This window comes from Salvelinus fontinalis, chromosome 18, assembly GCF_029448725.1.
Source record: "Salvelinus fontinalis isolate EN_2023a chromosome 18, ASM2944872v1, whole genome shotgun sequence".
NCBI classification, from domain to species: Eukaryota; Metazoa; Chordata; class Actinopteri; order Salmoniformes; family Salmonidae; genus Salvelinus; species Salvelinus fontinalis.
Genome location: NC_074682.1, coordinates 11,050,075 through 11,066,373, shown reverse-complemented (window position 1 = coordinate 11,066,373; position 16,299 = coordinate 11,050,075). Strand labels below are relative to the sequence as shown.

General features: G+C 37.6%; 1 protein-coding gene across 5 annotated transcripts in view; it reads left to right on the top strand.

Moving 5' to 3' along the window:
- LOC129814952 (voltage-dependent calcium channel subunit alpha-2/delta-2-like) overlaps nucleotides 1-16,299 on the top strand; it is a 264,188-nt gene that overhangs the window by 101,351 nt on the left and 146,538 nt on the right. For all 5 annotated transcript variants that reach the window (XM_055868130.1, XM_055868128.1, XM_055868131.1 and 2 more), the window contains exon 4: nucleotides 7,780-7,839. In XM_055868130.1, coding sequence (XP_055724105.1) covers nucleotides 7,780-7,839 — 60 coding nt within the window. The remainder of the gene's footprint in view (nucleotides 1-7,779; nucleotides 7,840-16,299) is intronic.

Here is a 16,299-nt window from a genome sequence, read left to right as displayed (position 1 = left end):
AGATCTTCATTGTAAAGGGTTTAAACACTGTTTCCCATGCTTGTTCTGTGGAACGGTCGTTAAGACACTATCAGCTTACAGACGGTAGGCAATTAGGGTTATGAAAGTTAATGAAGTTATGAAAACCTAGGACACTAAAGAGGCCTTTCTACTGACTCTGAAAAACACCAAAAGAAAGATGCCCAGGGTCCCTGCTCATCTGCGTGAATGTGCCTTAGGCATGCTGCAAGGAGGCATGAGGACTACAGATGTGGCCGGGGCAAGAAAATTGCAATGTCTGTACTGTGAGACACCTAAGACAGCACTACAGGGAGACAGGACAGACAGCTGATCGTCCTCGCAGTGGCAGACCACGTGTAACAACACAGGATCGGTACATCCGAACATCACACCTGCGGGACAGGTACAGGATGGCAACAACAACTGCCCGAGTTACACCAGGAACGCACAATCCCTCCATCCGTGCTCAGACTGTCCGCAATAGGCTGAGAGAGGCTGGACTGAGGGCTTGTAGGCCCCCTGTTGTATGGCAGGTCCCCACCAGACATCACCGGCAACAACGTCGCCTATGGGCACAAACCCACCGTCGCTGGACCAGACAGGACTGGCGAAAAAGTCGCAGTTTTGTCTCACAAGGGGTGATGGTCGGATTCGCGTTTATTGTCGAAGGAATGAGCGTTACACCGAGGCCTGTACTCTGGAGCGGGATCAATTTGGAGGTGGAGGGTCCGTCATGGTCTGGGGCGGTGTGCCACAGCATCATTAGACTGAGCTTGTTGTCATTGCAGGCAATCTCAACGCTGTGCGTTACAGGGAAGTCATCCTTCTCCCTCATGTGGTCCCCTTCCTGCAGGCTCATTCTGACATGACCCTCCAGCATGACAATGCCACCAGCCATACTGCTCGTTCTGTGCGTGATTTCCTGCAAGACAGGAATGTCAGTGTTCTGCAATGGCCAGCGAGGAGCCCGGATCTCAATCCCATTGAGCACATCTGGAACCTGTTGGATCGGAGGGTGAGGGCTAGGGCCATTCCCCCCAGAAATGTCTGGGAACTTGCAGGTTCCTTGATGAAAGAGTGGGGTAAAATCTCACAGCAAGAACTGGCAATCTGGGGCAGTCCACAATGACATTCTAGACGATTCTGTGCTTCCAACTTTGTGGCAACAGTTTTGGGGAAGGCCCTTTTTCAGGATGACAATGCCCCTATCCACAAAGCGAGGTCTATACAGAAATGGTTTGTCGAGATTGGTGTGGAAGAACTTGACTGGCCTGCACAGAGCCCTACCTTAACTGTTCTATATCTACAATCAAATTAAACATGTACTACTGTGACATTAAAATGTTTAATGGTATTTTATATGAAATGTCATTTCCACCACACTCTGTCATTACCACAACGCTAAGTCATTACCATCAAGTTGTATTAAATTACAATCGATATTGATCATTTTTCCTATAATGTGAACCTTATATGCTTGTTCTTAAGATAATTCCTGAAATAATGTAAAATATTATGATTTAGATTTTGAAAATAGATGTTTCTGAGTATCATCAAACATTTAAACATGACAATCATGAAAACATATAATTAAGAAAACTTCAAAATAGTTACAAAAACGTGAAAAAAATGAAATTCATGTGAAATGGTATATAAAACACCTTAATTTCCTGTTCCAACTAAAATAGCAAATTGTATGACGTAGTGGTAATGCCGTTTCCCTCGGGTATTTGGGGAAACCGATAAAAAGGTTTATATTCTTAAATAGTATGTTCTCAGCCACTATTAGATCTTGTTTCCAGACAGAGTGAAGAAAATATTCAGATAGATAAAAAGACGTTTCAAGAGATTTCATTTGCAAAATCCACCATTCCTACTTGCGTTCATTTGAAGGGTGTACATTACAATGATGCATTCATGGACCTTCCATGTACTTTTCTGTACTTCTCAGAGAGTAATCAATGGTTGATTTATTGATTGACAGTAGTTTTTTTATGAAGTCACTTCAAGTGGCTGGGAATAGATTGGAACGGTAATATGAGTTAGAGGAGGGAAAGACCTTGCTGATAGGTCGAAAAAGTGAGACAGATGGACAGAAATGAATGGGTTATGTACAGCATATGATGGAGGACAAAGCAGCAGAAGCAAGAGGAAGAGATAAAAGGACGGTGGAGACGGACGGAGGGAGGAGGGGGAGACGGAGAGAGAGCGAGAGAGAGAGCGACCGTTCGTCTGAGGAGATGTTTTAAATTCTGGAGCTGAATGTCCCTCCATCTGTTATTGTGGTGGTGGGTTCTGACTCAGTGATTTCTGTGATTGGCCCCAGCAAGTGCCAGAAGAGACAAACAGAATGAAGAACTCAGACTGCAGACTGACTGCTCTACTGGCTGGCTGCTACTGCTGAGGAGGACCACTGGGCCGGTCAGACCAGACGACTGGAGCTGCCCTCTTCTGGACACTGGGTGATATGACACACAGGCACAATACTGCTAACCAACTGGTAGTAGCTTTAACCTTTTGTAAAGGAAGCCTATGAAAGCTCAGTTGGACGGTGTTAAGTCAAAGCCAGCTCGTTTTTTGGGCTTAACTAACTGCAGATGTCACTCTGGGGATGTTATCAAACCTCTTTTAGCAGTCATGCACAGTGTTAATGTAACAGTATTGCTTCCCTTCCTTTCCTAGCCCCAACCTGGGCTTGAACCAGGTACCCTCTACACACATCGTCAACAGACACCCTCCAAGCATTGTTACCTATCACTCCACAAAAGCCGCGGCAAGGGAAACAACCACTTTAAGGTCTCAGAGTGAGTGACGTCGCCGATTGAAACGTTACTAGGACGCACCGCTAACTAGCTAACCCCCCCCCCCCCCCCCCCGTTACATTAAGGGCCCTATATCATTCCAGCCTACTGTATGTCACCCAGACATAGTGTTGAGAGGTCAATAAACAGGTGTTGTGTGCCTCAATTCGCTGCCGCCGTAATCACAGACATCAACGCAGTGTGTTCTGTCGAGTGGCCTAGTTTGACATTCACACAGATTGTGTAGTGCTCTCATGATCACCTCAGACAACAATGTGTTGTGCTGAGTACCCTTAATGTCACACTGGCCGGCTAGGTGGCTGGGTGGAAGTCTGGACTGGAGGACCCTAACTCATTGCAGCAATCAGACAGGTGGCTGGGCAGGCCAGGCTCTATGGTGTGGTGTGTAGTTTAGTTGGCTCAACGCAGCATGACAAGGCTGGTCCCTGGCGTGCTGTCATTCCTCTAAAAATAACATGACTTTGAGTGATTAAACCGCTCCCCTCTGGAACAGAGCAAACAGAACAGTCCTGAATATTAAAGATGCTAATCGCCTCACGCTGAGCTTTTCATAAGCGGTTTCTTTTTTTTTTCACGAGGTTCACAAATGAGAGAGAGAGAGAGAGCGAGAGAGAGAGAGCGGTCCTTGTACCCGCCAGGCTCGCAGTAGCATCACAGACAGAGATTAAACACACGACACCGATGATCCATCAGGCAGAATTATGTTAGGTCACTTGTACAGTACGGTAATACTGTCAGCTAGTGGATAATGTACAGTGTGAAGGGTTGGCGACGTGCAGCTGTTCTACATCACACAGTGATGATACTGCTCGACCTTAGTTGGTAGCGTCGCCGTCGGTGACTCGTCCCACGCCATGGAGATTGCGTCGGAGACATTAAAGCAGTGATATTGGCACTGTTGGACTGTGCTGTGTTGCAGTAGTTCGACTGTGTCCATGTGTCTGTCTCTGCACTGTGTGGGCTGACCTGGACTTACCTGTGCTGTACTGTGCTGATCTCACTATGCTCATCCAGTCTCAGTAAGCGGCTTGGCTCCAGCCACCAGCATAGATGATACCCCCCCCCCCCCCAGCCCCCCTTCCCTCATCTCTCAGTCTGATTTATGGCCTGTTTGTATAGCCATCCATCTGAGCCAACACACAGGAAGGGAAGACACAGGAAGACGCATTGCTGTTTTGGAGCAGGGAGGGACTGCATTAAGCTGCTAGAGGAGAGATACAGGCCCAGAGAAATGGAGCCCTACTGGGGCAGAGGAGGAACATTGAAGAAGACAGGGAAACAGAGTACTGAGATGAATACAGGGAAACAGAGTAATGTGATGAAGACAGAGACAGAGTACTGTGATGAAGACAGAGAAACAGAGTAATGTGATGAAGACAGAGACAGAGTACTGTGATGAAGACAGAGAAACAGAGTAATGTGATGAAGACAGAGAAACAGAGTAATGTGATGAAGACAGGGAAACAGAGTAATGTGATGAAGACAGAGAAACAGAGTACTGAGATGAATACAGGGAAACAGAGTAATGTGATGAAGACAGAGAAACAGAGTACTGAGATGAAGACAGGGAAACAGAGTACTGTGATGAAGACAGAGAAACAGAGTAATGTGATGAAGACAGAGAAACAGAGTACTGTGATGAAGACAGAGAAACAGAGTAATGTGATGAAGACAGAGAAACAGAGTAATGTGATGAAGACAGAGAAACAGAGTACTGTGATGAAGACAGGGAAACAGAGTAATGTGATGAAGACAGAAAAACAGAGTAATGTGATGAAGACAGAGAAACAGAGTAATGTGATGAAGACAGAGAAACAGAGTAATGTGATGAAGACAGAGAAACAGAGTAATGTGATGAAGACAGAAAAACAGAGTACTGAGATGAATACAGGGAAACAGAGTAATGTGATGAAGACAGAGAAACAGAGTAATGTGATGAAGACAGAGAAACAGAGTAATGTGATGAAGACAGAGAAACAGAGTAATGTGATGAAGACAGAGAAACAGAGTAATGTGATGAAGACAGAGAAACAGAGTAATGTGATGAAGACAGAAAAACAGAGTACTGTGATGAATACAGGGAAACAGAGTAATGTGATGAAGACAGAGAAACAGAGTACTGAGATGAATACAGAGAAACAGAGTAATGTGATGAAGACAGAGAAACAGAGTAATGTGATGAAGACAGAGAAACAGAGTAATGTGATGAAGACAGAGAAACAGAGTAATGTGATGAAGACAGAGAAACAGAGTAATGTGATGAAGACAGAGAAACAAAGTAATGTGATGAAGACAGAGAAACAGAGTAATGTGATGAATACAGAGAAACAGAGTAATGTGATGAAGACAGAGAAACAAAGTAATGTGATGAAGACAGAGAAACAGAGTACTGAGATGAATACAGAGAAACAGAGTAATGTGATGAAGACAGAGAAACAAAGTAATGTGATGAAGACAGAGAAACAAAGTAATGTGATGAAGACAGAGAAACAGAGTAATGTGATGAATACAGAGAAACAGAGTAATGTGATGAAGACAGAGAAACAAAGTAATGTGATGAAGACAGAGAAACAGAGTACTGAGATGAATACAGAGAAACAGAGTAATGTGATGAAGACAGAGAAACAGAGTAATGTGATGAAGACAGAGAAACAGAGTAATGTGATGAAGACAGAGAAACAAAGTAATGTGATGAAGACAGAGAAACAGAGTAATGTGATGAAGACAGAGAAACAGAGTAATGTGATGAAGACAGAGAAACAGAGTAATGTGATGAATACAGAGAAACAGAGTACTGTGACGAAGACAGAGAAACAGAGTAATGTGATGAAGACAGAGACAGAGTACTGTGACCAAGACAGAGAAACAGAGTAATGTGATGAAGACAGAGTACTGAGCGAACAGAGCTGTGGATTACGTAGGACGAGAGAAAATGGAATTCTCTGAGGGACGAGGGAGAGATTTTTACGGACCGATTGACTACTGAAAGTAAAATGAGTCAGACGGATGAAGGGATGGACAGATCACAGATCATCGGGAAGGAAGGGCAGAGAACGAAGGAGGAACCATTCTTCATATGCAGCGCTGTGGACATGGGCACTAAACGTTTACTTCCTCATTCATCATGACCTTTCCTCCTCTGCTATAATGACTGTGTCCTTGAAGGGACATCACAGTTAGAGAAACACATTGATAGACTACAACCGTTTGGCATTGATGGTCAGCCAAATAAGAAAGATGCCACTTTAGACCAAAAACAACAACTTCTAAAGGTTTTATATCTTCATAAGCTCGCATAGACACTTCACAAATCATTTATAAGCAAAGTCATACTACATAAAAGGTGACGTAAAATGGTATTATTTACATGTAGGCTAACCCTTCAGGCATATTTGCAGGCAAATCCAAAAGCAGTGGAGAATCTGGGGGTAATTGTTTAGCCAGCAGCTCTCCGTCGTTGATTCCTAATTGAAAACCGTTGTAGTGGACGATAAATACTTAACAATGTCCTTTAGCTAGGTTGACCCGTGCTTTGTATGCACAACACCACACCGCCACCCAACTGATGGAGTCTCCTTTAATTCACTTTGTGGCAATCATTTCGTTAGACTAATTAGCTCCGTTGTGTCTGTCATTGTTTCAGTGGTTCACCATCTCGTTAGGAGTGACTGTATGAAAGGAATAGTCATTCGGGTGATTAAGGTGTTGGATGTTCAATGTTCAGTACACAAGCACATGGGTGCATAATTAGTCATGTTATTATGTTTTACTAATGAGGTATAGTGATATCATAGCCATAATGCCATACTTTAAAAGGCCACACGAGGTAGTGGAGGATACTCTTTGCTGAGAGTAGGAGGGTTTATGTCTGGCTAGCTGTGAGTGGGAGGGTCTTAGTGATAGGGGGTGGACCCCCAGACAGAAAATAGGACACTTCTGTCTCTAACGAGAGTTTCTGACTTTCCTGTCTTTTAGGAGAACAAAACCCTCTCCTGATGTGCTTGGGGAATACGGCTCCTTTGATGTTGTACCAGAAATGAAAGTCCTCTTAGTGGGAGTCTAAATAGGGCTTGTAATTTTCGAGCCCAGGGACTGTGTGGCTGGCTGGATAATTCTGGGACGGGAACCAGATCGCCCCCTAGAGGCGTGCTGGGGATTGAAGTAGGAGCAGAGAGGATACCTAAATACAGTACTAAGGCATGGGCACCATGCAGAAACACATAGAAGAGACTACCTCTCTAGAGCCTCACTCTGTTTTGCCACTGGGTGACTTAATACTGTCACCCATAAGCCTCTGCACATAGACAGTAGTACTCCATGTTATAATCCCTTTGCAATTAACTATGTCAGACCTGTTGTATAACCATTAATAGTTAAGAGGCAAAAACATGCCAATAAAGAAAGCAACACTGCACTGAACTCAGCTAGCCACGAAAATGCCTTTGACAGAAATTCCTTGTCCTTTTGGTTTGGAAAAGTTGAATATTACTCAACATATTCATGATATTCACTGGCCCTACCTTCTCCAATCCAAACGCTAACTGTCCGCACCTCCTGGAATAACAGGGTTGTAATCATGGTTTCTTTTTCCATTTGCAACACACATTTCAACAGCACTAGCTAGTCTAAATGTGTGTAGCGCACAATTTTGCTACCGTACATGGTCTGAAATTGTACCAATTTAGCTTGCGCCTTACAGAAATGCCATTTCCCCTGACAGTTGGGACAAATGTGTAAGCCCATTGAGGAGCATGCTGAGCTTGGCACTAGCCACTGCCTCTTGAATTATACAGTCTATGAACAGCAGTCAGCGCACTCAGTGTTTTCCCTAGAGACCAGATTGGCTCTGTAAGGCGGTTTCCCACAAACACACACTCTGACATCTACACACTGACCCAGCAGAGCCTTGTATTGACCTTTGACCCTGACCTCTGATTCCTGTGTGTTTCCTGTGTAGAGGCTAGCCAGAGAGGCGGAGCAGCTGCAGACAATGTATCCTTGGCAGGACGGGATCAAGGTAAAATCAGAACCCTCTCTCTCTCTGTATCTATCTCTCTTTGTATATATCTCTCTCTCTCTGTATCTATCTCTCTTTGTATATATCTCTCTCTCTCTGTATATATCTCTCTTTGTATATATCTCTCTCTGTATCTATCTCTCTTTGTATATATCTCTATCTCTGTATCTATCTCTCTTTGTATATATCTCTATCTCTGTATCTATCTCTCTTTGTATATATCTCTCTCTCTCTGTATATATCTCTCTTTGTATATATCTCTCTCTCTGTATCTATCTCTCTTTGTATATATCTCTATCTCTGTATCTATCTCTCTTTGTATATATCTCTCTCTCTCTGTATATATCTCTCTTTGTATATATCTCTCTCTCTGTATCTATCTCTCTTTGTATATATCTCTATCTCTGTATCTATCTCTCTTTGTATATATCTCTCTCTCTGTATCTATCTCTCTTTGTATATATCTCTCTCTCTGTATCTATCTCTCTTTGTATATCTCTCTCTCTCTGTATCTATCTCTCTTTGTATATATCTCTCTCTCTGTATCTATCTCTCTTTGTATATATCTCTATCTCTGTATCTATCTCTCTTTGTATATATCTCTCTCTCTGTATCTATCTCTCTTTGTATATCTCTCTCTCTGTATCTATCTCTCTTTGTATATATCTCTCTGTATCTATCTCTCTTTGTATATCTCTCTCTCTCTGTATCTATCTCTCTTTGTATATCTCTCTCTCTGTATCTATCTCTCTTTGTATATCTCTCTCTCTCTGTATCTATCTCTCTCTCTATATATATATATCTGTATATATCTGTATATATATATATCTCTCTGTGTATATATCTCTCTGTATATATATATATATCTCTGTATATCTCTCTCTGTATATATACAGTATCTCTCTGTATACCTCTCTTTGTATATATATATATATATATATCTCTCTGTATCTCTCTCTGGAAATATCTCTTTGTATATCTCTCTATATATATCACTCTCTGTATATATCTCTCTCTATATCGCTCTCTGTATATCTCTCTCTGTATATATATATATATATATATATATATGTATATATATCTCTCTCTCTGTATATTTATCTCTCTCTCTGTATATATATATATATATAGAGAGATATATATATATATATATATATATCTGTATATATATATATATCTATATATATATCTGTATATATATATCTCTGCCTGTATATATATCTCTCTGTATAAATATATATATTTATATATCTCTTTCTGGATATATAACTCTGGATATATCTCTGTATATATATATCTCTCTATATCTCTCTCTCTGTATATATTTCTCTCTGTATATATATATCTCTCTATATCTCTCTCTCTGTATATATATATATATATCTCTGTATATCTCTCTCTCTCTGTGTATATATATATATATGTATATATATATCTCTCTCTGTATATATATCTCTGTATATCTCTCTCTGTATATCTCTCTGTATATATCTCTCTCTGTATACCTCTCTCTGTATATTTATCTCTCTCTGTATATCTCTCTCTGTATATCTCTTTCTGTATATATCTATCTCTGTATATCTCTCTCTGTATATATATCTCTCTCTGTATATGTCTCTCTGTATATATCTCTCTCTGTATATATATCTCTCTATATACCTCTCTCTGTATATATATATCTCTCTGTATATCTCTCTCTGTATATATCTCTTTGTATATCTCTCTCTGTATATATCTCTCTCTATTTATATATATATATCTCTCTAAATATATATCTCTGTATATATAGCTCTCTCTGTCTGTATAAATATCTCTATCTCTCTGTATATATATATATCTCTCTGTATTTATCTCTCTGTATATATCTCTCTCTGTATATATATCTCTCTGTACATCTCTCTCTCTCTATATATATATATATATATCTCTGTATATATAGCTCTCTCTGTCTGTATAAATATCTCTCTCTCTGTATATATATATCTCTCTCTCTCTGTATATATATCTCTCTCTATATATATATATCTCTGTATATCTCTCTCTCTTTGTATATCTCTCTCTCTGTATCTCTGTCTCTCTGTATATCTCTGTCTCTCTGTATATCTCTGTCTCTCTGTATCTATCTCTCTTTGTATATCTCTCTCTCTCTCTGTATCTATCTCTCTTTGTATATATCTCTCTCTCTGTATCTATCTCTCTTTGTATATATCTCTATCTCTGTATCTATCTCTCTTTGTATATATCTCTCTCTCTGTATCTATCTCTCTTTGTATATCTCTCTCTCTGTATCTATCTCTCTTTGTATATATCTCTCTGTATCTATCTCTCTTTGTATATCTCTCTCTCTCTGTATCTATCTCTCTTTGTATATCTCTCTCTCTGTATCTATCTCTCTTTGTATATCTCTCTCTCTCTCTGTATCTATCTCTCTCTCTATATATATATATCTGTATATATCTGTATATATATATATCTCTCTGTGTATATATCTCTCTGTATATATATATATCTCCCTGTATATCTCTCTCTGTATATATACAGTATCTCTCTGTATACCTCTCTTTGTATATATATATATATATCTCTGTATCTCTCTCTGGAAATATCTCTTTGTATATCTCTCTATATATATCACTCTCTGTATATATCTCTCTCTATATCGCTCTCTGTATATCTCTCTCTGTATATATATATATATATATATATATATATATATATATATATGTATATATATCTCTCTCTCTGTATATTTATCTCTCTCTCTGTATATATATATATATATAGAGAGATATATATATATATATATCTGTATATATATATATATATATCTATATATATATATGTATATATATATATCTCTGCCTGTATATATATCTCTCTGTATAAATATATATATTTATATATCTCTTTCTGGATATATAACTCTGGATATATCTCTGTATATATATATCTCTCTATATCTCTCTCTCTGTATATATTTCTCTCTGTATATATATATCTCTCTATATCTCTCTCTCTGTATATATATATATATCTCTCTGTATATCTCTCTCTCTCTGTGTATATATATATATATGTATATATATATCTCTCTCTGTATATATATCTCTGTATATCTCTCTCTGTATATCTCTCTGTATATATCTCTCTCTGTATACCTCTCTCTGTATATTTATCTCTCTCTGTATATCTCTCTCTGTATATCTCTTTCTGTATATATCTATCTCTGTATATCTCTCTCTGTATATATATCTCTCTCTGTATATGTCTCTCTGTATATATCTCTCTCTGTATATATATCTCTCTATATACCTCTCTCTGTATATATATATCTCTCTGTATATCTCTCTCTGTATATATCTCTTTGTATATCTCTCTCTGTATATATCTCTCTCTATTTATATATATATATCTCTCTAAATATATATCTCTGTATATATAGCTCTCTCTGTCTGTATAAATATCTCTATCTCTCTGTATATATATATATCTCTCTGTATTTATCTCTCTGTATATATCTCTCTCTGTATATATATCTCTCTGTACATCTCTCTCTCTCTCTATATATATATATATCTCTGTATATATAGCTCTCTCTGTCTGTATAAATATCTCTCTCTCTGTATATATATATCTCTCTCTCTCTGTATATATATCTCTCTCTCTATATATATATCTCTGTATATCTCTCTCTCTTTGTATATCTCTCTCTGTATCTCTGTCTCTCTGTATATCTCTGTCTCTCTGTATATCTCTGTCTCTCTGTATATCTCTCTCTCTGTATATCTCTCTATCTCTATATATCTCTCTCTGTATATATCTTTCTCTCTGTATATATCGCTCTCTGTATATCTCTCTCTCTCTGTATATATCTCTCTCTGTACATCTCTCTCTCTCTCTATATATATATATCTCTGTATATATAGCTCTCTCTGCCTGATTAAATATCTCTCTCTCTGTATATATATATCTCTCTCTCTCTGTATATATATCTCTCTCTATATATATATATATCTCTGTATATCTCTCTCTCTTTGTATATCTCTCTCTATGTATATGTATCTCTCTGTATATCTCTTTCTCTATGTATATATACATATATCTATGTAGATCTCTCTCTCTCTATATATATATATATATATATCTGTATATCTTTCTCTCTCTGTATATATATATATATATATATCTCTGTATATCTTTCTCTCTCTGTATATATATATATATCTCTGTATATATATCTCTATCTGTATATCTCTCTGTATTTATCTCTCTCAGTATATATTTCTCTGTATATCTCTCTCTCTCGCTGTATCTATCTCTCTTTGTATATATCTCTCTCTCTCTGTATCTATCTCTCTGTATATGTGTCTCTCTCTGTATATATATGTATCTCTCTGTGTATATATCTCTCTGTATATATGTATATATCTCTGTATATCTGTCTCTGAATATATATCTCTCTGTATATATATATCTCTCTCTGTATACCTCTCTCTGTATAGATCTCTCTCTGTATATCTCTCTCTGTTTATGTCTCTTTGTATATCTCTCTCTGTGTATATATCTCTCTGTATATCTCTCTCTGTATATATATCTCTCTCTGTATATATATATATCTCTCTGTATATCTCTCTCTGTATATATATCTCTGTATACCTCTCTGTATATATCTCTCTCTGTATATCTATCTCTGTATATCTCTCTCTTTGTATATATCTCTCTGTATATATATATCTCTCTGTATACCTTTCTCTGTATAGATCTCTCTCTCTCTGTATGTCTCTCTCTGTATGTCTCTCTCTGTATATAGCTCTTTGTATATCTCTCTCTGTGTATATATCTCTCTGTATATCTCTCTCTGTATATATATATCTCTCTGTATATATATAGCTATCTCTCTGTATATATATCTCTCTCTGTATACCTCTCTCTGTATAGATCTCTCTCTGTATATCTCTCTCTGTTTATGTCTCTTTGTATATCTCTCTCTGTATATATATCTCTCTCTGTATATATATATCTCTCTCTGTATATCTCTCTCTGTATACCTCTCTGTATATATCTCTCTCTGTATATCTATCTCTGTATATCTCTCTCTGTGTATATATCTCTCTGTATATCTCCCTCTGTATATATATCTCTCTCTGTATATATATATCTCTCTCTGTATATCTCTCTCTGTATACCTCTCTGTATATATCTCTCTCTGTATATCTATCTCTGTATATCTCTCTCTTTGTATATATCTCTCTGTATATATATCTCTCTGTATACCTTTCTCTGTATAGATCTCTCTCTCTCTGTATGTCTCTCTCTGTATATAGCTCTTTGTATATCTCTCTCTGTGTATATATCTCTCTGTATATCTCTCTCTGTATATATATCTCTCTCTGTATATATAGCTATCTCTCTGTATATATATCTCTCTCTATATCTCTCTCACTCTGTGTATATATCTCGCTGTGTATATCTCTCTCACTGCATATCTCTCTCTCTATATATATATATCTGTATATCTTTTGCTCTCTCTCTCTATATATATATATATATATATATATATATATCTGTATATCTTTTGCTCTCTCTATATATATATATATATATATATATATATCTGTATATCTCTCTTTGTATCTCTCTCTCTCTATATATATATATGTGTATATCTCTCTCGCCCTCTCTGTATCTCTGTCTCTCTGTATATCTCTGTCTCTCTGTATATCTCTGTCTCTCTGTATATCTCTGTCTCTCTGTATATCTCTGTCTCTCTGTATATCTCTGTCTCTCTGTATATCTCTGTTTCTCTGTATATCTCTGTCTTTCTGTATCTCTGTCTCTCTGTATATCTCTGTCTCTCTGTATATCTCTGTCTTTCTGTATATCTCTGTCTCTCTGTATATCTCTCTCTCTGTATATCTCTCTCTCTGTATATCTCTCTCTCTGTATATCTCTCTCTCTGTATATCTCTCTCTCTCTCTGTATATCCTTCTCTCTCTCTCTCTCTCTCTCTCTCTCTCTCTCTCTCTCTCTCTCTCTCTCTCTCTCTCTCTCTCTCTATATATATATATATATATATATACAGTGGGGCAAAAAAGTATTTAGTCTGCCACCAATTGTTCAAGTTCTCCCACTTAAAAAGATGAGAGAGCCTGTAATTTTAATCATCACTTCAATCATCACTTCAACTATGACAGACAAAATGAGAAAAAAAAATCCAGAAAATCACATTGTAGGATTTTTTATGAATTTATTTGCAAAATATGGTGGATAATAAGTATTTGGTCACCTACAAATAAGCAAGATTTCTGGCTCTCACAGACCTGTAACTTCTTCTTTAAGAGGCTCCTCTGTCCTCCACTCGTTACCTGTATTAATGGCACCACTTGTGTGGGTTGTAGACTCCGTCTCATGCTACCACTAGAGTGAGAGCACCGCCAGCATTCAAAAGTGACCAAAACATCAGCCAGGAAGCATAGGAACTGAGAAGTTGTCTGTGGTCACCAACTGCAGAATCACTCCTTTTTTGGGGGTGTCTTGCTAATTGCCTATAATTTCCACCTTTTGTCTATTCCATTTGCACAACAGCATGTGAAATTTATTGTCAATCAGTGTTGCTTCCTAAGTGGACAGTTTGATTTCATAGAAGTGTGATTGACTTGGAGTTACATTGTGTTGTTTAAGTGTTCCCTTTATTTTTTTGAGCAGTGTATATATATATGTATCTCTCTCTCTATATATATATATGTATCTCTCTCTCTATATATATATGTATCTCTCTCTCTCTTTGTATATTTATCTCTCTATGTATATCTCTATTTCTCTGTATATCTCCCTCTGTCTCTCTGTATATATATATATATATATATATATATATATATATCTGTATATCTCTCTCTTTATATATATATATATATCTGTATGTCTCTCTCTCTCTCTGTATATCTCTCTCTCTGTATATATATATCTCTCTCTGTATATATCTTTCTCTCTCTGAATGTATATCTCTCTGTATTTCTCTCTCTATCTATATATATATATGTATATATCTCTCTCTGTATATATATATATATATCTTTCTCTCTCTCTCGATATATATATATATATATCTGTATATCTTTCTCTCTCTGTATATATCTTTTTCTCTGTCTCTGTATATATCTCTCTCTATCTGTATCTCTGTATCTCTGTATCTCTCTCTCTCTCTATATATATATGTATATCTCTCTCTCTCTGTATATCTCTCTCTCTCTGTATATATATCTCTCTATGTATATCTCTCTTTCTCTGTATATCTCTCTCTGTCTTTCTGTATATATATATATATATCTCTATGTATCTTTCTATATATATATATCTCTGTATATCTCTCTCTCTCTCTATGTATATATATATATATATATATATATATATATATATATATATATATATATATATATATATATATCTGTATATCTCTCTCTGTATATCTCTCTTTCTCTGTATATCTCTCTCTCTCTGTATATTTCCCTCTCTCTGTATCTCTCTTTCTGTATATATCTCTCTCTGTATATCTCTCTCTCTCTCTGTATGTCTCTCTCTCTCTGTATATATATCTCTATCTGTATGTATATCTCTCTGTTTCTCTCTCTCTGTATATATCTCTCTCTCTCTGTATCTCTCTCTATCTCTCTCTACTTCTCACTACCTCTCTCTCTACTCTCTCTACCTCTCTCCCTACCTCTCTTTCTACCTCTCTATACCGCTCTCTCTACCTCTCTCTCTACCTCTCTCTCTACCTCTTTCTACCTCTCTCTACCTCTCTCTCTCTTTCTCTCTCTCTCTACCTCTTTCTACTCTCTATCTACCTCTCTCTACCTCTCTCTACTCTCTCTCTACCTCTCTCTTTTCCTCTTGCTCTATCTATTCATCTCTTCTTCATATTTACATTTATCCACCAAAGTTTAGTTTTTCTTTTAAATGCCAATGCTATCAATGTTACAGACACATGTACACACTCACGTACACAACCCCAGATAAAGATGTGTGTGTATGTGTTTGAGCATTTAATAATATACAACAGCCTGTTTCTACATATGGTCAATCTGTGTTATGCCTGAAAGGGAAAAGCAGGTTGAACTTTGCATTTCCCAGCACCTGACCTTTAAAACAGTGGAACACCACTAACTGCTAATGTCTACATTTCAGAAGCTTGGGTATTACCAGGCTGTGTGTGTGTGTGTGTGTGTGTGTGTGTGTGTGTGTGTGTGTGTGTGTGTGTGTGTGTGTGTGTGTGTGTGTGTGTGTGTGTGTGTGTGTGTGTGTGTGTGTGTGTGTGTGTGTGTGTGTGTGTGTGTGCGCGCGTGCGTGCGTGCGTGCATGTGTGTGTTTGCGTAGTATGTGTGTGTACGCACATGGTCCACTGACTCTCAGATTAACAAACAAACAGATGCCCTGCAAATACACACACGTACTGACACACAC